General features: G+C 36.9%; 1 protein-coding gene across 3 annotated transcripts in view; it reads left to right on the plus strand.

Moving 5' to 3' along the window:
- The window catches only part of NCK1 (NCK adaptor protein 1), a 68288-nt gene that overhangs the window by 13057 nt on the left and 28331 nt on the right, over window positions 1-26900 (plus strand). For 2 of the 3 annotated variants that reach the window (XM_056793661.1, XM_007493918.3), the window contains one exon: window positions 23954-24004. The exons of the other annotated variant lie outside the window; for it this stretch is intronic. In XM_056793661.1, the coding sequence (XP_056649639.1) occupies window positions 23954-24004 (51 nt within the window). The remainder of the gene's footprint in view (window positions 1-23953; window positions 24005-26900) is intronic. 3 annotated transcript variants of the gene reach the window in all.

A 26900-nucleotide genomic window follows, 5' to 3' on the forward strand; every position in this document is an offset into this window, starting at 1 on the left:
GATGAATTAAACAGGGAGGTGTAAAAGGTTAGCTTTGTGGTAGTGAGGGCCCAGTGAAATTATGTACCATAATTTGTAGTGGACCCAGTCAGCATTATTTCCACAATTTCCCCCCCACCTTTATTAAGCAGTATGTGAGTAAAAGGGAAGCAGCAGATGGTAGGAGTGATCCAAGGCTGAAGTTTGGCAGGGCAAGAGTAGAGATAAGATAAAGGGACTGGGACTTAGAGAGAGGACAGTCTAGAGTTGAACTTGTTTACCAAGGAATCATTATGGGGAAGGAAGGAGAGTTTAGAAAATGTAGGGATAATACCCAAGGAATGAACTGAGTGGTAAGGGATAGAAGGTTGAGCTAAGGATGAAAAATAGAGTTTGGTGTTGCAAGGAAGAGGAAAAGGTAGAATTATAATATATTATGGTCAGATAAGGGAATTTGAGAGTTCAAATATAAGAAATAAAGCAAAATCAAGGGTGTGACCATCTGTGTGTAACTGAGGTGGATGGAAAAATTGGTCATGGTAAATAAAGAATTGGGAAGTTAAGGTGTTTGAGAAAATATCAATATGCATTTTGAAATCCTCTTGTTAAAGGGCAGGAATTGGGAATGAGAAGGAAGTGAGTAAACTATGTATTGAACTCATTAAGGAAAAATGTTAATGTGTGTCCTGGAGGTTGGTAAACAACAGCTACTAAAATTTTGATTAGGTTCTAGATATGGGTTGAGTGAACTTCAAAGGAAGGAGGGGTTACTGAGTGATGGTGGTAAAGGGAGAGACTGTAAGTAGTAGTGGGGAGCAAAGAGAATTCCCATTCCCCCATCACAAGTCATTTAAGGAGAATGAATCGAAGGGCAAACACTGTTGGAAAGGGATGTCTTTCCAGCCAGAAGGACTTTGTTAATCATTGAGGAATAAATTCAGATTTCAAGTCTGTTGATGTCAATAGTTCAATCCTACTTGCCTCTCTGATACTAAAAGAAGTACATAGGTAATAGCAAAAGGCTATATTTCTCATTCAGTATTTATTTGCATTTGTTGACTTTGACTTTTTTCATTTAAAGAAAAAAATTCATGGAGGAATGCTATTTGAAAATGTCTAGTAATTTTTGCTATTGCTTCACCTCTGATCTGATATAGTTATTAACAGACCTGCAACTCTGGTTTTTCATATTCTTTCTAGTGTCACTTTTAAAAGAATGAAATCCATACTAGAGGTAAAGCAGCACTTTAAACAATTGCTATATAATGATTTCGATATATTTTTCTTGTATGATATTTGAAGGAAATCACAAAACCTTACACTATGAATTTGTTAGACATTTTCAACTGGGTCCTCACCTGGCAAGATAATTCTTTTCCTCATCTAATTTGCCCCAGAAAATATCTTAAATTTTAAAAAATCCCTCCTTAAGCCTCCTCTTGCCAGGCCTCTAACCCCATTCAGCTGAAAACCCAGACTCATTCCTTCACTGAAAAACCAAGACTGTTAACCAATAATTCCTACTTCTCATCTCACATCACTAATATGTTATCCCCCCATCATTTCCTCCTTGAATCCTTTTTTTACATGAGGAGGTGGCCAAGGCAAATCTTTCCAAATGCTACTAGATTTTATTCTAACCCATCTTATCAAGCAGATATTTTATTAAATGACTGTTTTTTTCTCCTAAAAGAATTTACTCAGTTTTCCTGGGTAGGTGATTCTAGTTTGTAAACCTAGTTCCTTTGCCTTCTGGAATGTCATATTCCAATCCTTCCTGATCCTTTAAGGTGGAAGCTGCTTAGTCCAATGCAATTCTGACTCTGGCTCCATCTTGAATTGTTTTTTTCTGGCTATGTGTAGTATTTTCTCCTTGGCCTGGAAGCTCCTGAATTTGGCTATAATATTGCAGGGAGTTGTCATTTAGGGATTTATTTCAGGAGGTGATAAGTGGATTCTTTCAATTTTTACTTTACCTTCTTGTTCAAGAATATCTGGGCAGGGGGGCAGCTGGGTGGCTAAGTGGATTGAGAGCCAGGCCTAGAGATGGGAGGTCCTAGATTCAAATCTGACCTTAGACACTTCCGAGCTGTGTGTCCCTGGGCTAGTCATTGCCTATCCCCATTGCCTAGCCCTTACCACTCTTCTGCCTTGGAACCAATACACAGTATTGATTCCAAAATGGAAGGTAAGAGTTAAAAAAAAAAAAGAAAAAAAAAGAATATCAGGGCAGTTTTCTTTGATAATATGAAGTCCAGGTTTTTTTTTTTTTTTAATACCATGGCATAGTCCAGTGATTCTTAAATTGTTTCTCATAGATTTATTTTCTTTGGCAATTGTTTTTTCAATGAGATCTTTCATGTTTTCTTCTATTTTTTCTTCTTTTTTTTCTTCTTTTGTTTCTTCATGTCCCATAATGTCATTAGTTTCTATTTACCCAACTCTAAATTTTTAACAGATTATTTTTTTCTGTGAACTTCTGAATCACTCTTACTTGGTTTTTTAAAATCCTTTTTGAGCCCTTCCAAAGCCAGAGACCAGTCTTATTTTTCTTTGAAGTTTTGTATGTGGCTACTTTGATTTCACTTTTCCCCCTCTAAATTTGTGCCTTGCTTGTCTTTGTCTCCCTTAATAATTTTATGTGGTTAGGTTTTTTTTTTTTGTGGAGTTTTTTGGCTCATTGTCCTAGCCTTTTTTCCTTCAACTTTTGTTTTTATTTTAAAGGTGAGCTTTATTCTCAGAGTAGAGAGGGCATACTCCAAAATTTCAATTTTTCATTACTTCTACCCTTAGCTCTCGTTCTGGGTTTCTGTAAGTTTCAGTTCTTCCAGGGTAGTATGATGGAAGCTCGAAAAGCTATCTCCCACTGTTGATTCAGTTTCTCAGGGCCTGTTGATTTCTTTCAGATCTCAGGCTTGAGCTTGACCTTTGGGCCTCACTCTGGGCTTACACAGGCCAAGCGCATTGTGGGGACTGCTTTCTGCTGGGTATTAGGTTCTCATTTCAGGCTTGGGCAGGGGCTTTGACCCTCTCCTTGGGCTTGGTACCCTCCCAGCGCCCTGCTGGCTGTCTTCTGCTAGGGCTTGGAAGTCTCACTTTGGGCTTGGGCAAGAGTTCTGAGCCTACACCAGCCAGGCATCCCAGGAATTTTCTTATGTTAGGACTTGGGACCTCATTTCAGACTTGCCCTAGGGCAGCATTGGTAAACCTTTTCCTAGTTTGAGTGCCCAGAGGGTAAATTCAAGATATATTTGCCCAACCATTGTTACCCCCCCCCCCCACCCCATTACTGGAGAGAGCTGAGGGAGGAAATGTTTGCTTTGGGTGGCTGGACAGAGGGATGGGGCATGCAAAAAATGTCCTCTGATGCTGGGAAGAAGGGGAATGGAGCAGCACCCTGAGTGCAGGCTCTGCTCCAGTGCCATAAGTACTGTGGCCTTGCCAGTGCTGCCCTAGGGCTTTGAACTTCAAAGGGTGTGCATGGTGGTACTCTGCCTTTGACATAGTCAGGGTCTCAGGGTCTTGAAGTTGTCTTGGGACCAGGTTCACAACCTGGAGCGCAGTAGATGAGGGTGTGTGTGTGTGTGTGTGGGGTGTCTTGCTATTAGCTTATGCTAGTAATCCTTGGTGTGGTCTTGCTGTGGGCAATGCTCCTCTCTTACCCCAGTGTACCAGACCTTCTCTGCCCATCTTCCAAGTTGTTTGTTAAACTTTATACCCTTATTGATTCTGACTCTCCATTATTAAATTTGAAGCATTATTTAAGGTTGGTTGGAGAGGATTCTCAGAGGTTTGAGCTTTCAGTGCCCTCTTGACTCTTCCTCCCTTTTGTATTCTTTATAAGTGTCTGTAGTACATTCAGTTTGAGATGTCCAAGAGGGAGGGAAGGGAAGGAGTAAACATTTATCAAGTGCCTGATATAGCATTTTATATATATATATATCTGATAAAGTTCTTTCTCTACTGATCCTTTACCCTAGGTCTGAGATGATTCTTAAAAGGTTCAAGTCCAAACTTACAGCTAACCAGTTGAAGGGTCATTATGTTGCATTTATCTTTATATATCTCCTATTAGAGGAAAATAGAGTGTATATTAGCTATTTTGTCTTTGAGATAGTGAAGTTGGGTGGTCTTTCAGTACAAAAGGAACCATTTGGTTTCCTTAGCTAGTTGCTTAAGGTCCCTGAGCCACATTTTTCTCTTCTGTAAAAGGAAGAAGTTGAACTAGATGGTATTTGATATATCATCCACATATTGATGTCTTGTAGCAAAAAGTTCCTTCTTCTCTTGGAGGAGTTTAATACTTTGCTATTTTTTAAGGAGCAGGGAATTTTTGCGAGATACCCTGGCATGGAGAAATGGTAAAGGCATTTATATAGCACTTTATCTTTGTAAATAACTCATTTGATCTTCACAAGAACTCTTGAGGTTGTTGTTGTTATTCCATTTACAGTTGGGAAAACTGAGACAAACAAAGGTTAAGTGACTTGACCAAGTAATTTGGCCACAACTAGTCTGTGTCTGAGGTCAGATTCGAACTTGGGAATTCCTAAGTCCCAGATCAGTGCTCTATATATTGCCTGGAAGTGGTGATACATAAGCACTGGGTTGACTATGTACTTCCGTCTTCTGCCACTGCATGCAATTTAAATCACTTCATTAGCATACTTTTGCATAGAAAGGTGAGGAGACTTTTTTCCCCTGCAAGAAGAATACCAAATGTCACAACTAATTAATACCCATCTGTGGAAAACATGTGAAAACAAAATTTCATTTTCCTCTAATTATATATACAGGAACAAAGAATTGATTCCTATTGCATTTACCAAAATAAAGAGAAACTAACAAATCAATGACATTTTCAATTCTACTTTGTTATGATTTAAAATTTTAATTCTAAAACTGTTCTTTCTAGCTTTCTTCTGGCTTCCAAATGAACATTTGTAATGGCAAATATGCTTTAATTATAGTAGCATATGAAAATGTTAATTAACTATAGGGTGCTAATATTGTTTGAGACCTACTTTAAACAGAGATATAGTTTTGTTGAGTTAGGTTTGCAACCACAGCTTTAGTGGTAAAGAAAAAAAAAGATATTTTTAAAAATCTCGCTGGGGCAGCTAGGTGGCTGAGTAGATTGAAAGTCAGACTCAGATCTGGCCTCAGACATTTCCTAGCTGTGTGATACTGGGCAATCCATTTAACCCCCTATTAACTAGCTCTTCCTGCTCTTCTGTCTTGGAATGGATATACATTGTTTATTCTAAGATGGAGGGTAAAGATGGTGTTTTTTTTAAAATTTCTCTCTCCCTCTCTCTGTTAATTTGAGTTTATTTTGTATATATTAAAATTATTTAACTGTGTGCATGTCTACATTAGATTAGACCCATTTAGGGCAGGAATTTGTGGCTTCCAGAAATACTATCACTTTTTTTTTTCCTGAGAAAATCAGCTTGGTAACTCTAGTATAGGGCAGTGTTGGTGAAGATCTTTGAGTTCGTATGCCCAAACTGCAAATTCAAGCTGATTGTGAGCCCCTTAGAGTAGAGAGAGGAAGTGGTGCTTGCTTTGGGTGGCTAGGCAGAAGGACAGGGGATGCAGAAAAAATATCCTTGGGTGCTGGGAAGAGGGGGAATGGAGCAGCTCCTCCATGCCATCCTTGTCATGCATGCCAAGACTTCACTAGAAGTTCTGGCTTTTAATTGCTACATAGAATCTAACATTGGAGGAAAGCCTCATGAAGTCTTCTGTCAGTCATTCAGTCATCAGACATTAAGTACTTACTTTGCTAAGTGCTAGAAATAGAAAGAAAAGTTAAAAAATAGTCTCTGCTCTTAAGGAGCTCACAATCAATAGATAACATGTGAATAAATATGTATAAGCAAAATATAGATAGTCCAAATTGGGAGTAGTTTCAGAGGGAAGTACTAAGATTAAGGATTATTGAGAAATGCTTCTTTTAGAATGATGAAATTTAGCATTGATTGGATGTAAGCCAGGAAAACTAGGAGGCAGAGATGAAGATAGAGAGGCTTTCAGGATTGGGAGCCCTGAAAATGCTCTGAGTCCATGGATGGTTTTAGGTTTGAGTAAGAGCAAGGAGGAGGCCAGTGATGTTGGATTGCAAAGTATGTGAAGGCCAGTAAAGTATAAGAAAATTGGAAAGGTGGGGAGGGGCCAGGTTATGAAAGATTTTAAAGATCAAACACAGGATTTTACAGTTGATCCTGGAGGCAATAGGGAGCCACTGGAGTTTGCTGAATGGGGGTCAAGAAAGGGTGTGGAAATTTTTATAGTCAGACCTGTGTTTCAGTTTGACAGTTGAGTGGGAGGGTTTATTGTAACAGAGAGATACCTGAGATAGAAAGGCCAACAGAAGACTATTGCATTAGTCCAAGTATAAAGAGATAAATTATATATGTGTATATACATACATACAAATATATACATATATATTTATATGAATAAGGCCTATAAGAGGTTGATGACAGTGCCAGAGGAAAGAAGGGAGGGAGGTATATACGAGAGATATTATGAAGGTAGAAACTACAGGCCTTGGATATGGAGAAGGTGAGAGAGAGTAAGGAGTAGGGGATTGTAAGGCAGAATGAGGAATGTAATGACAACAGATTGTGGTCAAAAGAATTTTAGAGCTTATGAACATGGATATTGTACAGTTGTGGGTAATGGCAAGATCAAGAGTATGACTATCTCTGTGTGTAACAGAGGTGATATAGTGAAGTAGATCATAGGAAATTAGTATGTTGAGGACTTGGGAAGTTAGGGTGTATGAGAGAGTACCTATATTTTGAAGTTCCCTAGCAAAAAGAGTGCAGGAGTTGGAGAGGAGGCAAAGATTGTAAGCCAGGTACTAAATTCATAGTGGAGAAAGGGAATGTCTTGGAGGTCAGTAGACAACAGCTATCATAATCTTAATTGACTAATAAATATAGATTGAGCAAACCTCAAAGAAGAAGTTATTGGGTAATAGTATTAGAGGGAGAACCTGGAAGAAGCAATGTGTTGTAAGTAGATTTCCCATTTCCTCTTCCTCTACCCCAGGTACTAGTGATTGCTGGAGGAGAGATGTGAGTGAAATGTTAAGAGTTTTCCTAGGGGCAGCAAAATAGATATGTGTGGCCTCAGATACTTCCTAACTGTTTGACCCTGGACAAATCACCCAATTACCTAGTCCAGTGATGGTGAACCTATGGCACTCAGAACGCTCTCTGTGGGCATGAGGCCACCTACCTCTCCCCACTAGTTCATTACTAGACTGGGGCAGAACTGCTCCCCTCTCCCTCTCCACCATGCCTGATAACATTTTTTCACATCCCCCACAGCTGATAAACATCTGCCAATTTATACTGGAGATATAGATAGGAGCCCAGGAGCTCTCCCTCTTCCTTTTTTCCCCTAAAAGGCAAGAGAAGTACTATGTGTTTAGCAAAGACTAGGTGGTTTAACACCTGCTTAAGACTTTGAAGGCTTTTTTGGTCTTGTTTTATCCTAAGCCTTTAAGTTGGACTTTGAAGTATAATTATGCATTGAATTGCAAATTCAAAATAGTGGTTTAAATAATACTACCATGGTCTTAGATTATTTAAGAATTTAGCTTAATTAAAACATTTTATTAGCCTTTGAATGATGCAAAGTAGAGGCTTATAAGTCTTAGGATAAAATAATGAATATAGGGGTTAGGGGTAGGAGTAAGGATGAAATAATGGTTAGGGTTGGAATAGATAGTATAGTTTTTAATGGGAAGAGAATTCAGGGTAATTTTGAATTATTGATTGAGGAGAATATAGTTAAAGTTAATGGATAAATAATTTGTATGTAGAAAAATAGGTTTAATAGGGAAGATAGGGTTAGGATAGTTGCTATGAAGATATTGTTATAGGTAATAAGTTCTTGTAGAATTAAACCCTTGCCTTCCATCTTGAAATCAATACTGTGTGTTGGCTCCAAGGCAGAATTGTGGTAAGGGCAAGGCAATGGGGGTTAAGTGACTTTCCCAGGGTCACTCAGCTGGGGAGTGTCATTTTGGTATGAAACAAGTTAATGGTGGCAGTCCTCCTAGGGATAACTGAGTTAGTAGCATGATAATTGTTATAGGTGCAGCTTTGTTTCATATGTTTGCTAGAAAGATAATTAACTTTGGTTGTGAATGAGTAGTTGAGGGTTAAAAATAGAGTAAGTGTGGTGGTGAAGTAAAATACTAAATTTAATAGAGTAAGTGTAGGATAAATTATGATAATGATGGTCATTCATCCTTCGTGGGCGACTGATGAATAGGCTAGGATTTTTTGCAAATGTGTTTGGTACCTCAACTACCTAGAACGGTTGATAGGATGCTTATAGTAAGTATAGCTTACAGTAAGTACTGGTATATTTAGGAATGGTGATAATTTGATATAGAACAGAAATTGGGGCAGTTTTTTTTTTTATCAAGTGAGTAGTATCATGCCTGATAAAAGTGGAATACCTTGGGTGACTTCTGAAACTCAAAAGTAGAATGGAGCAAGTCCTAATTTTAAAGCTAGGACTAGTGTTATTAGGAGTGATGCTCATTGATTAGAGATTTGGAATAGGATTCATTGATTGGTTATAGATGCATTATAGAGAATGGATACTTTGGCTTGAGTTAAGAAGTATTTGATTGTAGATTCTGTATTACATGTGTGGTGTGGATAGGTTATTATTGGAATGATGGGTAGTGTGTTAATTTCCAGGTCTATTCAAGCAGTTAGTCAGTGGTTACTAATTAGTGTAATTGATGTTCCTATTAGTAAACTAAGTGAGAAAATTATTAGTATATATGGAGTATGTATGTCTCCCAGCAGCCAAATGGGAGCACATAGGGCAGGGGTCCCCAAACTTTTTATACAGGGGGCCAGTTCACTGTCCCTTAAACTGTTGGAGGGCCGGACTATAAAAAAAAATCACAAAAATCTATGAACAAATCCCTATGCACACTGCACATATTTTAAAGTAAAAAAAAAAAACCCAAATGGTAACAAATACAATATTTAAAATAAAGAACAAGTAAATTTAAATCAACAAACTGACCAGTATTTCAATGGGAACTATGGGCCTGCTTTTGGTTAATGAGATAGATGGTCACTGCCCCAGTTCCATATTTGTCACTGTTAGCCGTAACAAGTGATGCAAGTGTGCATCAGTTAGTCTAGATCTGGTTTGAGATTTCAGATGTTTCATTCTTGAAAAAGTCTGTTCACAGACGTAAGTGCTGGCCAAAGATGGTTACCATTTTGAGTGCATGGATCCTGAGATTAGGATATGTCTCAGAGGGGAGAGATGCATAGAAATTAGGCAAGCTGCTTGACTTGAATGCATCTTTCAGAGTCCCAATTCTGCAGTTCAGCCAGTTCCATTTGGTAAATTGTATCCATGGGTTACTGTAAACCTTAAAATTTCTTAGACTTATGAATGTTGGAAATTTCACCATTGGGAAATTTCATACTTGGAAAAAATTTCCTACTGATAGTAATAACTCTATTGGAATGTGAAACTCCTTGGCATGGGAGGATCCTTCTCCTCCCTACTTAAGACTCCTTTAGGACAGAAACCTTTTGCTAAACAATGGAAAGGGCTTTGACCTATGCTTAAGCATAGAACAGGAAGTTCTTTGAGTCATGATTGATTTTAGAATTGATACAATAGAGATACTTGGAATGACAGAGCCAGGTCTTGGAAAATACAATCTCTACCCTAATTAGAGTAACAGGATTTAGGAAGGGCTGCAGCAAGATAAAGATTTAATTATTTGAGAATATGACCTTCAACAGACATGTGCAAAGCCACAGACCTCTGGGCGGTCCTGGGTTAAACTAGAGCCACCATTGGCACAGGGGAGACATCGGCAGTGATTGGTAGATGTGAGAACTGAGGGGAGGGAACTTAGATGGTTTCCTTAAAGATAGCGGGGTCTGAGGACAGGAGGAGGAGAGTTTTTTGCTCTGAGAGGTTTTGCTCTGAGAGCTTTTTGCTCTGGGAGGTTTTGCTCTGAAGGAGGCTGAGAGGAGAGAGGTCCTGGAGGGAGAGCTCCTGGAGAGGTCTTGAAGGAGGCTGTGGAAGGAGGAGTCAGGAGGAGAATTCTCTGGAACATTTCTTGAAAGGAGGCTCTCTTGAAGGTGGAGCCTGAGGTTGGCATGAGAAGCCTTACCTAGAGAGATCTTGGGTGAGTGATAAAACCAACTGACTGATTTATTCATTCTTATTCCTTTCTTACTTTCTCTCTTTTTCTATTAATTAATCAGTGTATTATAAATTAAATTTCTCTATAAAACCCATTTGGCTTGGGCATATTTATAAATTGGGAATATATTCCCTGGCGACCATCTTATATTTATATAAACCCAAGACACAGTAGAAAACATATTTCAGCGGTCATAATTGTTATATATTTCCCTTGCTCCCAAAACATTTTAATTATCCCAGTTTATGGCTCCCACTCTCTTATCTACAACTATTTAACGCTCAAAACTATTTTAAATCTAACATTACGGAAAAGCTGTATGTCCTGTTCATGGAGATGAAGTTCTTTATATCTGAGTTGGAACTCTTTTTGCAACTTTTCCTGTGAGTCCACACATGTCTATTTTGGGAATGCGATCAAGGATTTTTCCGCTAACAGATTTTGAGTTAAGGGGAGATGGCAGAAATTTTCCTCCTTCACATGTTTGATAAGGAGGCCTAATTTTACTTCAAACACTTTCATATGTGATTGCATACCACATATGAACTTCCCTTTTCCATGAAGTTGCACACTGAAACTGTTGAGTAGCTCTGTTACATCTGTCAGAAAAGCAAGGTGCCATTTCCATTCTGCTTCATTAAGCTCTGGTGCTTCTTTGTTTTTTGAAAGCATAAAAGCTGTAATCTGTGGAAGTAAGTTATAGAAATGTCTTAAAACTCTCCCTCAACTCAGCCAATGGACTTCTGTGTGGTACAGAACATCTTCAAAGGCAACATTTAGCTCAGACAGAAATTCCTGAAATTGTCTGTGGTTTGATGTATTAGCTCTAATGAAATTAACATAAGATTCTGCAATTTTCATGAGTCCCACTTCAGTGATTTACTACATAGCAGCACTTATTAGCAGATGAGGCAGTGTATGGCTATTGGATGAGAATGGTTACATTTGTCCATCTCTTTGTTAATGCGAGCAATTACTCCTTTCTTAGACCCCACCATGTTAGGAGCACCATCAGTTGTACACTGGCTAGTTTAGCCCAGTCCAGCTCCAAATCCTTCACAGTTTGGGAAAGCTTTTCATAGGTATCCTCTCCTCTAGTTGTTCCTTTGATGCTTTGCAGTGCAGCAAGCTCTTCTGTGACTTCGAAATTGTCATTCATCCCACGAATAAAAATTAGAAGTTGTGCAGAATCACAAACATCATTGTTCTCATCGATTACCAAGGAAAAATAGGAAAGTTTTCTTGCGGAGTTTTGAAAATGCTGATGCAAATTGTCTCCCATTTCTTCAATCTTTCATGTAATTGTAGATCCTGAAAGACTAACTATACTAAATAAGTCTGCTTTTTCTGGACACATCTCTTTGGCAACAGAAAGAAGGCACTCTTAACAAATTCTCCCTCCATGAATGGTCTGCCAGTGCATGCTATTAGCTTGGCACCTTGAAAACTTGCTTACAGTGATGAAATATTTAGCTTTTTCTGCTTCACAAAAGTATTTTGCTGAGTTGTCAATGTATTTTTCAGTTGTAATATTTTATCTTTTCTCACATCTCCAACCAAACAATCATATTTATCTTTATGTTGAGTTTGATAGTGTAGACACAAATTGCATTCTTTGAACACAGACACCATTATTCTGGTATATCAAACACATAGCTCTTTCCTTGTATTGAATGAAAAAGTAATCATAAGTCCACTGTTCTTTGAATATCCTACACTCTGAGTCAATTTTTCTCTTTCTTGACATCGTTTCCTAGGGATTCCAAATTGCTATTAGTAAAATGCCTATATATATATATATATATATATATCTCCCTACAAAAGCAATATACCGACAATAATTTTGCCCACACAGAGGCATACAGACTACACTGCCCATCAATGCTGTCTGATATGTGTTCATCAAAGCAACCTTCCCAGTCTACATCATTTCAGCCTCACCAGTGGCCATAGTAGTGGAACCCACTTTTACCTCAGGCTCACACAGTGTGGGAACCAGCATGATTACAGAGCTGGTTCCTCCACCACCTTTCCACTTCACACTACCCTGTGCAAACTGCACTGCGATCTGTGAACTCACACAAGAATCTGATCGCATGGGTTTTACCCATGCGATCAGATTCCATGGCAGGAAAAAAAAAGGCATGACACTAGTGTGTATCCTCTTGCAGTCCGCATTCATGGATCTGTAATTATAGACCGTAATACGAAAAACACATGCCTCACTTCCCCCACACAGTACAGTGGAAACTATACTCCCCCAGATGCACAACATAATGGCCCCTATAATACCATGTTTCCCCCAAAATAAGACACTGTCTTATATTAATTTGACCCCCCCAAAAATGGGGGGTGTCTTATAAAACACCCAGTGGCAGTGGTGGGCCCACTGATGACGTCACAGGCTAGGTCACCACTCTCCGATGCCTGTATACAGTACTGGAGGCAGTGCTGGGCCTGTGACACCTTGCACAGGCCCATCACTGCCACCACTCTACCGGGCAGCAGTATACACAGTGCTGAATTCCGTACCCTAGATCGCTGCTCACCATGCTGACATCTTTCATTGTGCAGCCACATAATCCTTTGCATGGCACCTCGTTCTCATTCAGTTACTCTCAGAACAAGGGGCCACACAAAGGATTATGTCACCGTTTTTTGCTTTAGCTGAAGCATAATAGATCCTGCTCTAGCCACTTATAACTGTGTGTGTCTTTCTGTTTCAAGTATGTTTTTTATAAACAACCTACTATTGAAATCTATTTTCTAATCAATTCAATTGTTCTCTTCCATTTTAATGGGTAAGTTCATCTGATTCACATTCATAGTTGTGAATTGCTAATTGTGTATTTTTTTACATCCTATTCTCTTCTTAAAAACCTCTTTAATTTTTGATTATCACTTCCCTTAATCTACCTTTTCTCTTATATCCTCCTCCTTTTTTTTTTAGATGAGCATAGGTGAAGTATTGGCATTGCTGAGCCAGCTTGGGAAAGCTGCACAGTTCCTCCTCTTCCCAACTCCTGAGGACAATTTTTTGCATGCTCTGCCCTTCTGTCCAGTTGCACTTTCTCCCTCTACTCTGTGGGACGTAGGAACTTGAAAACCTTTGCTAATGCTGTCTTAGACCTTTCCTTAGACCTTTCTCTTCCTACTTCCCTCTGAGCTCAGATAAAGTTCTTTCCCCAATTCTTTGTGTGTGTATGTGTATATATATATATATGTTTCTATATACATATATGTTTCTATATACACACACATAGTTCCTACTTTGAACCAGTTCAGATGAAAGTGAGTTTCAAATGTGCCTGCTCTCCCATTCATTTTCCATTCCATTATAAAAACTCCTCTTCATGTTCCTCTTTTTATGTGAGCTAAATTTTCACCATTTTTCCTTTCTTCCTTTTTCCAGTACATACCTCTTTCTTACCATCCATTCTTTATCCCAACATAAAAGACTCGCATGTCCTCTGTCCTAGTATATACCTTCTACCTCTTCTAACAATGATATGATTCTTAGGAATTCTTTGAATCATCTTCCAAAATAGAAATATAAAAACAGTTTAGTCTTATTCCTCATTCATGTTTACCTTTGTGAATCTTGTGTAGAATGTTAGATTTTCTATTCACACTTTGGTCTTTTCATCAGGAATGCTTCAAAAGCCTCTATCTCATTAAATGTTTATTCTATCTCTCTTCCTCCCATAGGATTATACCCAGTTTTTCTGGATAAGTTATTCTTGGTTTTAATGAGAGCTTTGAGAGCTCTAGAACTTAGCTATAATATTCCTGGGAGTTTTCATTTTGGTATATATTATAGGATGTGATTTTTTTGTTGTTGTTTCTACTTTGCCCTCTAGTTCTAGGATATTTGGACAATTTTCCTTTTTTAATTTTTTGAGTCTAGCCGTACTCTTTTAAAAATTATAACTTTCAGGAGCAGAACCAGGAGAACATTATACACATAGATGGATACACTGTGGCATTCCAGTTGACATGGAATTCCTCCACTTTATTATTCCTTTGAGCACAATAGTATTCCATCACCAATAGATACCATAATTTGTTCAGCCATTCTGCAGTTGAAGGGCATCCCCTTATTTTCCAATTTTTTGCCAACACAAAGAGCGCAGCTATGAATATTCGTGTACATGTATTTTTCTTTATTATCTCTTTGGGTTACAAACCCAGTAGTGCTATGGCTAGATCAAAGGGCAGAAAGTCTTTTAGTGCCCTTTGGGCATAGTTCCAAATTGCCCTCCAGAATGGCTGGATCAATTCACAACTCCACCAGCAATGCATTAATGTCCTGACTTTGCCACATACCCTCCAGCATTCTTTACTTCCTATTGCTGTCATGTTAGCCAATCTACTAGGTGTGAGGTGATACCTCAGAATTGTTTTGTTTTGCATTTTTCTGATTATAAGAGATTTAGAACACTTTTTCATGTGCTTATTAATAGTTTTGATTTCTTTAACGGAAAATTGCCTATTCATGTCCCTTGTGCATTTATCAATTGGAGAATGGCTTGATTTTTTGTACAATTGATTTAGCTCTTAATAAATTTGAGTAGTTAGACTTTTGTCAGAGGTTTTTGTTATGAAGATTGTTTCCCAATTTGTTGCTTCCCTTCTAATTTTGGTTGCATTAGTTTTGTTTGTACAAAACCTTTTTAATGTGATGTAATCAAAATTATTGATTTTACATTTTGTGATTTTTTTCTAGCTCTTGCTTGCTTTTAAAGACTTTCCTTTCTCAAAGATCTGACAAGTATACTCTTCTATGTTCAACTAATTTGCTTATAGTTTCCTTCATTATATTCAAGTCATTCACCCATTCTGAGTTTATCTTGGTGTAGGGTGTGAGATGTTGATCTGAACCTAATCTCTCCCATACCGTGTTCCAATTTTTCCAGCAGTTTTTATCAAATAGTGGATTTTGGTCCCAAAAGCTGGGATCTTTGGGCTTATCGCAGACTGTCTTGCTGAGATCATTTACCCCAAGTCTATTCCACTGATCCTTCTTCTGTTTCTTAGCCAGTACCAAATTGTTTTGAGGACCACTGCTTTATAGTATAGTTTGAGATCTGGGACTGCAAGTCCTCCTTCCTTTGCATTTTTTCCCCATCATTTACCTGGATATCCTTGATCTTTTGTTCTTCCAAATGAACTTTGTTATGGTTTTTTTCTAATTCAGTAAAAACGTTTTTTGGTAGTTCAATGGGTATGGCACTAAATAAGCAAAATTAATTTGGGTAGGATGGTCATTTTTATTATTTTAGCTCATCCTACCTATGAGCAATTGATGTTTTTCCAATTGTTTAGATCTAGTTTTAATTGTGTGGAGAGTATTTTATAGTTGTGTTCATATAGTTCCTGTGTTTTGTCGAAGAGAATTTGCATGCATACATTTACATACATCATCTGTCAGTCAAAATGAACATTCCTTTTGGAATGTTACCAGGAAAACAGTTGGAGCCAAGCCAATGGCTGAACTTTGCTGGACTGGGCTTTTGGCTTCTGACAGAGGTGGAGAAGAACCTATTTGTATCTCTGGGACTGGTCTGGCTGATTGGCTGAAGAAGAAGAAAGACAGTTGTCCTCATATCTCGCTGACTGACTTTGTGTCACAATTTGTGATAGGATTGCCATTTTCCCCACATCCTCCAAACTAAGGCTCCTTGTAGAGAATAGGCATATCCCATCCCTCTTAACTTATCCTCCATCCTTGTCCTGTCTTCCCCAAATAAACCCTTACATGAGAAGAGAAGAGAAAAGAGTATTTCCTCTGAAATCTCATAGCTCACATTGAGTGACTTGAAGGGAAAGAAGCTGAAAGACTTCTGAAGAGAGGGAGGAAACCGGGAGGGTAGGCAGACTTGATCCATTAGTCATTTATATGTACATCAATATACACCCTCAGGAATATCTATTACATTTTGTATCAGCAGATAGATTCCCAAGTATTTTGTATTGTCTAGGGCGATTTTAAATGGAATTTCTGTTTCTAATTCTTGCTGCTGAGATGTGTTGGAGATATATAAAAATGCTGATGACTCATGTGGGTTTATTTTGTATCCTCCAACTTTGCTAAAGTTGTTGATTATTTCAACTATTTTTTTGGTTGATTCTCTGGGGTTCTTTAAGTAGACCATCATATCATCTGCAAAGAGTGATAGCTTGGTCTCCTTATTGCCTATTTTAATACCTTCAATTTCTTTTTCTTCTCTAATTGCTACTGCTAGTGTTTCTAGTACAATGTTAAATAATAGAGGTGATAATGGGCATCCTTGTTTCACTCCTGATCTTATTGGGAAGGCTTCTAGTTTATTCCCATTGCAGATGTTTGCTGATGGTTTTAGGTATATACTGTTTATTATTTTTAGCAAAGGCCTTTCTATTCCTATGCTTTCTGGTGTTTTCAATAGGAATGAGTGTTGTATTTTGTCAAAGGCTTTTTCTGCATCTATTGAGATAATCATGTGATTTTTGTCAGTTTGCTTGTTAACATGGTCAATTATGTGGATGGTTTCCCTAATATTGAACCATCCTTGCATTCCTGGTATGGATCCTACCTGGTCATAGTGAATAACCCTCGTGATCATTTGCTGGAATCTTTTTCCTAGTATCCTGTTAAAGATTTTTGCATCTATATTCATTAAGGAGATTGGTCTTTAGTTTTCTTTCTCTGTTTTTGACCTGCATGGCTTTGGAATCAATACCACATTTGTGTCATAAAAGGAATTTCATAGAACTCCTTCTTTGCTTATTCTGTCAAATAGTTTGTATAATATTGGGATTAGTTGTTCTTTGAATGTTTGATAGAATTCATTTGTGAATCCATCTGGACCTGGGGATTTTTTCTTAGGGAGTTCTTTGATGGCTTGTTCAATTTCTTTTTCTGATATGGGTGTTTTTTTAGGTAAGTCTATTTCTTCCTCTGTTAGTCTAGGAAATTTTTATTTTTGTAAATATTCATCCATATCACATAGATTGCCATGTTTATTGTCATATAATTGCACATGATAATTTTTAATGATTGTCTTAATTTCCTCCTCATTAGAGGTGAGGTCTCCCTTTTCATTTTGGATATTGTCAATTTGGTTTTCTTCTTTCCTTTTTTTAATTAGATTGACCAGTACTTTGTCTATTTTATTTGTTTTTTTCAAAGCACCAACTTCTAGTCTTATTTATTAAATCAATAGTTCTTTGATTTTCAATTTTATTAATTTTTCCTTTAATTTTTAGGATCTCTAATTTAGTCTTCATCTGAGGATTTTTAATTTGTTCACTTTCTAGTTTTTTAATTTGCATACCCAATTCATTTATCTCTGCCCTCCCTAATTTGTTAGTATATGAACTCAAGGGTATACATTTCCCCCTGTGTACTGCTATGGCTGAATTCCGTAGATTTTTAAAGGATGTCTCATCATTGTCATTTTATTCAATGAATATATTGTTTCTATGATTTGTTCTTTAACAGATTCTGGAAATTTGTATTTTTAATGCCCAATTAATATTTGCTTTGCCTCTCCATGTACCCTTATTATTATTTTCTTTGCTTTGTGATCTGAGGTTGCATTTATTATTTCTGCTCTTTTGCACTTGTTTGCAATGTTTTTATGCCCTAGTACATGGTCAATCTTTGTGAAATGTACCATGTGCTGCTGAAAAGGTGTATTCCTTTTTGTCTCTATTTTTCTCCACATATCTACTAACTCTAATTTTTCTAAGATTTCATTTACTTCTCTTACATCTTTGTTATTTATTTTTGGCTTCATTTATCTAGTTCTGATAGAGGAAGGTTCAGGTCCCCCACTACTATAGTTTTTTCTATTTATTGCATCCTTGAGCTCCACTAATTTTTCCTTTGGAAATCTGGATGCTATGCCATTTGGTGCATACATGTTGAGTACTGATATTACCTCATTGTCTATACTGCCTTTTATCAGGATGTAATTACTTTCCCTATCTGTTTTGACTACATCTATTTTTACTTTGGTTTTGTTAGATAACATGATGGGAACTCCTACCTTCTTTTCATCTGTTGATGCCCGATAGATTTGGCTCCATACTCTTCTTACTTTTACCCTGTGAGTGTCTACCTTCCTCATGTGTTTCTTGTAGATAGCCTATGGTAGGGTTTTGGTTTCTAATCCACTTTGCTGTTTGCTTGCGTTTTATGGGTTGAATTCATTCCATTCACATTCAGTTATGATTACCAGCTGTGTATTTCCCAGCATTTTGATTTCCACTCCTAGTCCTGCCTTTTCTTCTTTCACTATTTCCTTCTACACCAATGTTTTGTTTTTATTCAGTCCCCCTAATTCCAACTCTTATTTTACTTAAATTTGTACCCCCCACCCTCTTCCTCCCTCTACTGCTTCCCTCCCTACCAGTCTGTTTGTTACCCTTCTACATCTCTATAGGGTGCAAATCAATTCTCTGCCCCAAAGTATTTGATGGGTACTTCAAAACTGTAATTTTGCTACAGTTATGATTCGGAATGTAAATACCTGATATGCATTATGTATTCTCATTGTTACAAATTGAGAGGTTGAGAACCGCTGCTGTAGAGAGACATGGCCAAACAGAGCCTTCCCACCCAGTGTTCAGGAGTGTAGAGGAATAGCCTTAGAATAAAGTTCCACAGTAGGAGATGAGGCTAGAGAGCCTCATATGATATTCTGGAAAGCAAGGGAGCTAGGTCTATAACCAAGAATCAATTACTCAGCATATTTGATTCAATTACAATGCACATAAGAGTTGAATATTTCCTATCTCCAACCTCTTAACCCTTCCAGTGTTTTGATGTTCTTCTTCCTCCCGCCATGAGCTTCTTTGTGACATATAAACTTACCCCCTTTTGTTTCTTTTCCCATTTCTTTTAGTAGTAACCTCTTTTTTAGCTCTAGTTGTGTATGTGTATATATATATATACACACATACACCCACACGCATATATATGTATTTATGCATACATATACCTATATACATATTTATGTCTTGGTATTTCATCCTATATAGTTTATACTGTTCCCTCTAAGTATAATTCTTCTAGCTGCCCAGGTGATAACATTTTTTAAGAGTTACCAATGACCTCTTTCCTTATAGGGATACATATCACTTATTGGGTCTCTTAAAAAAGTTTTTGTGTTTTCTTTTTCTTTTTTCCCCTCTTAATTACCTTTTGATGATTCTCTTGAGTTCTGTGCTTGGGCATCAAATTTTCTGTTCAGGTCTGGTCTTTTCTTTCCAAATGCTTGGAATTCCTCTAGTTTGTTAAATGTCCATAATTTCCCCTGTAAGAATATAGTCAGTTTTGCTGGGTAATTGATTCTTGGTTGTAGACCTAGCTCCCTTGCTTTACAGAATATCATATTCCGTGTCTTTTGGTCCTTCAGTATAGATGCAGCCAGATCCTGTGTTATTCCAACTGTGGTTCCATGGTATCTGAATGACTTCTTCTTAGCAGCTTATAATATTTTTTCCTTGGTCTGATAGTTATTGAATTTGGCTATAACATTATAATTGGGCATAATAGTTTTTAATGATTGCCTTAATTTCCTCTTCATTAGAGGTGAGGTCTCCCTTTTCAATTTGGTTTTCTTCTTTACTTTTTTTAATTAGATGGACCAGTACTTTGTCTATTTTATTTGTTTTTTCAAAGTACCAACTTCTAGTCTTATTTATTAAATCAAAGGAAGATGTCCAGGCTTTTTCTTTTGTCTTTCGGTAGATCAATGATTCTTAAGTTGTCTCTCCTGGAATGATTTTCTAAGTCTTCTGTTTTGTGAATGAAGTGCTTCATATTTTCCTCAATTTTTGTATTCTATTGATTTTGTTTTATAGTTTCTTGCTGCCTTGTGAAGTCGCTTGCTTCTAGTTGTTGTATTCTGGATTTTAAAGACTGGTTTCTTCCCTGGCTTTTTGGTCATCCTTCTCATTCAGGTCTGATTTTCTTTGGAGCTCATTTTTCATCTTCTCTGCCTCATCTTTCATTTTCTTTGCCTCATCTTTCACCTTCTTTACCTCATCTTTCATCTCCTTTGTCTCATTTTTCAAACTGATTAATTTTGGCTTTCAGTACACTGTTTTCTGTTTCCAGATGACTTATCTTGCTTTTTAAGTTCTTTTCCCAGTTGTCTTCAGCCTCTTTTAATTGCGTTTTGAATTGTATTTTGAGTTCTTCCAAAGCCTGTATCCAATTTGCTTTGGTTTCTGTTTTTTTGCTTGGTGTCCTCAACATTCTCTGTTCCGTTTGCTCTTTGTTTATTGCCTGTATAGAAGCTGTCGATTGTAATTTCTTTTTTCCTTTTCTGTTGTTTGCTCATATTTACCCCTTCTTTACTCCCTACAGTTGCCTGAGCTCTTGCTCCTCTCTCTTTTTTTTTTTTGGTGGTTTTGGGCTTTTCTGTCAGCCTTCACCCGTGGTGCTTTGTCAGCAAATCTCTCCGCACAGTCTGTGGGGGGAGGGGTGTTGGAGCTTGAGCTTCCCTACCCTCTGAAGTCTTTGATGGGATTAAGTCCAGCTGGCTTTAGTTCAATGTGCCCTGAGGCCAAAACCTTGGGAAGGGGGGGGGGGTATTGACTGTCTCTGGTGCTGCAACTAGGCTGCCCACTCTAACTCTTCTCTAACTGCTTTCCCACCGCCTTTGTTCAACTCTCAGAGCCTGGCACAACTTTGCCCGTGAGGTATTTCCTCCAGACCAGCAGCAGCAAGGGTTCTTCTTTTTTGATCAAAATCTTTTTTTTTTTTTCCATACAATCCATACTGCTGCACTCTCCCACTTCTGAACTTCTATACCACTTATCTGACACTCTTTTCCAGGTTTCTCCACCTACTGCTAATCAGATTCTATTCACATCATGGATAAACTAAACTCACTGAAGCTGTTGGCATCCTGAGAAAGATATAGGAGACAGCATGTGTTGGATAAATTAAAAAACTATCACTACTTGGGACCACCATTTCTCCTCAGATTTTGATGGAGACATTTCAGAAGCCATCATCTTAAAAAGCAGCCTCTGTGGAGATATAGCCTTGACAACTGCTCTTTTAGTTGCTATACCTGTGTGTGTGTGTGTGTGTGTGTGTGTGTGTGTGTGTGTGTGTAACCCCCATTTATTGATTCATTGATTGATTGATTGTTCAACTCCTACTTTCCCATTCCACACCATAGAAGACATCATCTGGCAAAATATAGATTGTGTTTCCTGTTTCCATTTCTCAGTTTATTCTCTGGAGATGAACATTCACAAGTTATTATCCAAATATTAAATCTCTAGGTGACATCACCATCATATATCACAGTTTGTTTACCCATTCCCCAGTTGATGGACATCCCCTTGATTTCCAATTTTTCTGCCACCATAAAAAGAGCTGCTATAAATATTCTGTAATATACAGGTTCTTTTCCTTTTTACCTAATCTCCTTGTTAAACAGACCCAACAGTGATAGTTAGATCCAATGCTGAGTCTAAGGATACCTCAAAAAATTACCTTGTTTTGCATTTCCCTAATTAGTAGTGAGAGCATTTTTTCATGTACCTATATGTGACTACATTTATTATCGACCCAGAAAGGGAAGTTTTTGCTATTAGAGTTCTTAGTTCAACCTTAGAAACATGATTTTATCAGTGTCAGGCACACCCTTTCTTCTTTGTTTATAGTAATGCCTACTTGCACACACCCTCATTATGTGAGATAGTTTTCCCTAACTTACCTTTTCCTCCATCTCTCCCCCACAATATATCCCTCTTCCCCTCTTTCCATTCTTTTAAGACCATCAAAACATAACAGAACCACTCCTTGGTTTTCTGTGTAGTCTCTATGACCCCTGTTGATGATAGGATTCAGAAAAGACATGAATCATTTCCCCATGTTTGAATTTAAGCAATTCATCTTTTAGTTTCTTTATAATTGTTCATTTGTGTTTGCCTTTTTAAAATTGTACATTGTATTTCTCTCAACTGTTATATGAACTTCAAAGTTTCTGCAGTTTTTTGGTAGGAATTTCTGGAAGCCCTCTATTTCATTTAAGATCCATTTTCTACCCTCTGTAACATTATATTCAATTTTGCTTTTTTTTTTTTTTTAAACTATAAGCCTGTGTTTTTTGATGTCTAGAAGAGCATAATCCAAGCTTCCTATTCCTTCAAAATGACATTTATGAATATGGCTCCTTGGTGTTTGAATTCTTTCTTCCTTGTTATTTTCATTATTTTTTCTTTGACCTGGAAGCTTTGAAATTTTACTACAATATTTCTGGTGGTTTTAATATGAGGATTTTTTTTTCAGGAGGTGCCCAAATGAATCCTTTCTATTTCTGCTTTGCCCTCTAGTTCTTAGAGATCTGGGCAGTTTTCTTAAAAGAAATGTGGGGAAGGAAATAACATTAAGTGCCTACTGTATGCCAGGCACTTTGATAAATACTGTGATCTTCCTAATAGTACTGTGAGGTAAGGTGCCATTTTATGGGTGAGGAAACTGAGAGCAACTAGAGGTTAAGTGGCTCACCCAGAGTTACACAGCTACTAAGTATCTTGAGTACTGATTTGAACTCGGATCTTTCTGACTCCAAATCACGTTATTTATCCATTGTGCCACTTACCTGCCTCTTTAAGATTTCTTGAACTAGGTTTTTTTTTGGTTTATTGTTTATGATTTTTTGGTAGTGCAACGATTTTTGACTTTTTTTCTTCTGGATCCATTTCTCAGGTCAATTTTTTTTATGAAGATAATTTACATTTTCTTTTTTTTTTTTCCAGTCTTTTGATTTTGTTTTTGACTCTACTACTTCTTGTTGTCTCATGTAGTCAGTGGCTTTTCTGTTTGGTCTATTCTAATTTTCAGGGAGTTTATTACTTAGACAAGACTTGTACCTCTTGGATCAAGATGTTAATTTCCTTTCCAATTCCTTGTTCCATAACTAATTTCTTTTACAATTTTAGCCTCTTGCACCATCATCTCACATGTATAAACATTAAAAAACAATTTTAACCCTTGTTTCATATCTTCCAGAAATTCTAGTTGAATTTTGTGTTTCAACAACTACTTTTATTTCAAACTTTGGCCACAAGGTGTTTTGGAGTCATTTTTTTTCTTATAGATTAATATCTTGAAGGCCCCGAAATAGCTTTTGTAGTGGGATCCTTTTTTTATTTGCTCATTCTTCCAACTTAGTTTTGGACTTCAGACTTTCAGATCTTTTGCTACTTTCTGAATGTTTGTGTTATTTTAGGATATCAGGTGCAAAAGCCAGCAAGCTTTTAATGCTCCCAAAGTTTTCTGATCTAGGACAGAGTCAGATCACTGTCCTTTTCTGAGCTCTCCAAATTCCTGACCTCGGTTTTAGTCTGACCAATAATAATAGTAATATAATCTGAATATTGAGGTTAGCTATGTCTAGGTGCAGTGAATAGAGTGCTAGGTCTGGAGTTAGGAAGACTAATTTTCTTTAGTCAGAATCTGGCTTGAGATACTAGCTTTGTGATTCTGAGTAAGTCATTTAACTTTGTTTGCCTCAGTATCCTCCTCTGTAAAAAGAGCTAGAGAAATAAATGGCAAAACCACTTCACTTTGCCAAGAAAACCCCAAATGGGATCACAAAGAAGCAGACACAACTAAAACAACTACAACATGAATAATATGCTAATATTTTTAGAGTTATTTACCAAAACTTAATAATTGGTTTGATCTTAACTACTTCAGATAAGTTCCATAAATATTGACTGAACATTTTCTTTTCTTAGGCACCTTATGTTGAATCTAAATTTGAAAAGAGAAGAGTTAATGTAACAAAGGTATGCATATCTTATTCTTTGCCTATGTAAAGTGTAGAATATATTGTCCCCTATTATTATAGCTTCTTTTATCTATAAAATCTTCTTTCTTTATGACCGTATTCAATAAGCATTTATTAAATGCCTGCTATATTCAGGGTAATTTGATAAGCACTGGGAATCCTAAGACAAAAATGAAATAGTCCTTAACTTAATGTAGTTTATTTTCTTCTGGAGGAACATCACATATGTAAGTAAATGGAAAACAAATAGTAGGGTTTGATTGGCTAACAACGTGGGTAAGGGCCTTTTGTAAGAGGAGACATTTCAGCAGAGCTTTGAAGGAAACTGCCCTCTAAGAGTGCATTATGGCGCAAAGGCAGGGACATGGTAGGCAGAGTTTCCCTGGATAGGAAATCATAAGTACATCAATTTGATTGGACTGTAGAGTGCATGAGGGGATAGTGGTTTGGAATCTTAGTCTAAGAACAATAGTTCACATATACATAACAATTTAAGATTTTCAGAGTGCTTCATTTATATGTTGTTCTTTATATCTTCTTTTTTCATATCATAGCTCATTTGATCTTTACAAACAACAATCTAAACTGATTGTTGCAAAATTACAAACAACAAACATGATCCTAAGGAAGAGATATGAGAAGATACCTACCCTTTTTCCCACAGCTTCTTTGCAGCTTTGGAGAGGGAGAGGTTTGAACATTGCATATATTTTCAATGTATTGATCAGTTTTATGGATTTTTAAATTTTTCTTTAGAAATATTTGTTATGTAGTATAGCTGTTTGGAGGGGAAAGAGTTTACAGAGGACATGGAATGATATAAATACTAAATATATCAATAAAAATGAAAAAAAAATCTCTGCCTCCTACAACTTCATTGGTTCCACATAATATATTTCATGTTATCTTTTCTTCCCTCAGTATCAGCATGAATATGAGGTCTTTTACAAAATCAGTTTGTTTAACTGGATCTTTTTTTGGCTTCCTATTCTTGTACTGTGAATTTCACTATATACTTTTATCCATGGATGACTCCACTATTTTCAAAGGGGACTCTAAGGCAGGGCATCTCATGCTCATCCCAACAATAAGGTTTGATCACATATCTTTATCTCTTTCTGTTCTAGTATAGTTATACTTTGTTTTTTCTGTATGTTTCTGAAAAGTTATGTCCAGACAGAATTATTATAAAATGCCTGTGGAGAGCTTATTCTTTTTTGAAGAACCTTATAGTGAATTATTTTGTAAAGTGAATAACTATACCTTAATTTTTTTGTTTTGTAATTTGGCATTTTAGATTTTATTACAAGAAATAATCTATAGATTTGTATATTTTATTGTGGCATTTAAAAATATTGCACGTATTTTCATGAAATTATGAATTAAAATATCTCAGTTAATGAGAGCATATAAGTAGATCTGGACCTGAAAGGGTCCTTGGAATTCAAGTCTGAATGTCTTAGCTTCTTTCTGGGCATGATCTCTAGACACACTCTTTGGGGAAGAGGGATCAGTAGCAGCACCACAGAAAATGTCACCTGCATGTTTTAAAGAATCATATAGTGACAAGGAAAAATCATAAAACTAACCAAAGCAAATTAGTAAGATGTAAGAATAGTAATGTGGGAATATGAAAGGGAGGGAGGAAGCAAGTAGGTATTAAGCACCAGTTCTAAGTGCTTTGACCCTCATAGCAACCCTGGAGGATGGTAGATGCTATTATTGTCTCCATTTTACAGTTGAGGAAACTGAGGAATAAAGGTTAAGTGACTTGCCTAGAGTCACATCTGAAAGGTTAAGTAATATGTTCAGTGTCATCCAACAGTATAGTATGTCAGAGGTAGGACTCAAAATTGGGTCTTCCTGGCTCTGAGGCCAGCTTTCTATCTACTATTTCAAATAATATTTCTTTGATAATTGACTATTAATGTAAGTAAGATGATTGATCCTTTTTTAGTTTAGAATATTTTTCCATGGTTATATGATTCATGTTTTTCCCCCCACCTTTTTTCCCTCCCCCATCCCGGAGCCGACAAGCGATTCCACTGGGTTATACATAAGGTTATTGATTATTAAGGTGTAAAAGTTAATACAAATGAAATATTATATAAAAAGGAAGCCAAAATAGAAGAGAAGAAAACATTAAGGCTATGGGATTTGTAGGATATATGGTACCATTACTCCCTGTTTTACATTTAATACACAACTTGAAAACTATGTGTACAAATCCTTGAATTTGCTTTGAGTCTTTGAAGAGCAAGAAGTCTAGTCTGTAGTGGTCTGTGGGAGGGTACATATATCCCTGATACCTCCATGTTCCTTTCTTGTTTTGGATCATAAAAATTCCTTTTCTTGCATTCATATGTGAAAGAGTACTATCTGGGAGTTGGAACACTTCTATTATAATTCTGTCACTACCAATGTTACATTGGTCAAGTAATAGTTTCCTCATCTGTGGGAGAAAAAAAGTTGGTTAGGTGGTATATAAAATAATTTAAAATTATTTGACCTGTGACTAAAAGATGAGAATAAATCTTCTAGATTAGATTTTTTCCCTAGAAAATTTATATGATATACATGGAATCTGTTCTCAGTAATCATCTGAAGCTTCTAGAAATATTTTCTAAATTATATTAGTTGTACAGTTCACAGAATCATAGGGTTTAAAGTTCTTTAGAGTTTTGTTCAATCTCCTACACAATAGTATTGACTGCTTTATTGGCTTACTTCATTCTCTACCTTCCTCTTAATCTAACTCTGGCCTTAGTCAGATACTAATTTCCTCAAAGGCAATTACTAAATACCAAAATATACCTTTGCCTCCTGGGGCCATTATCAGGTATGTAAGTCCAACAGTTCAGAATTTTTTCCCCATTTTCTATTCTTTTTTATTA

Source organism: Monodelphis domestica, chromosome 4 (assembly GCF_027887165.1).
Source record: "Monodelphis domestica isolate mMonDom1 chromosome 4, mMonDom1.pri, whole genome shotgun sequence".
Taxonomy (NCBI): Eukaryota; Metazoa; Chordata; class Mammalia; order Didelphimorphia; family Didelphidae; genus Monodelphis; species Monodelphis domestica.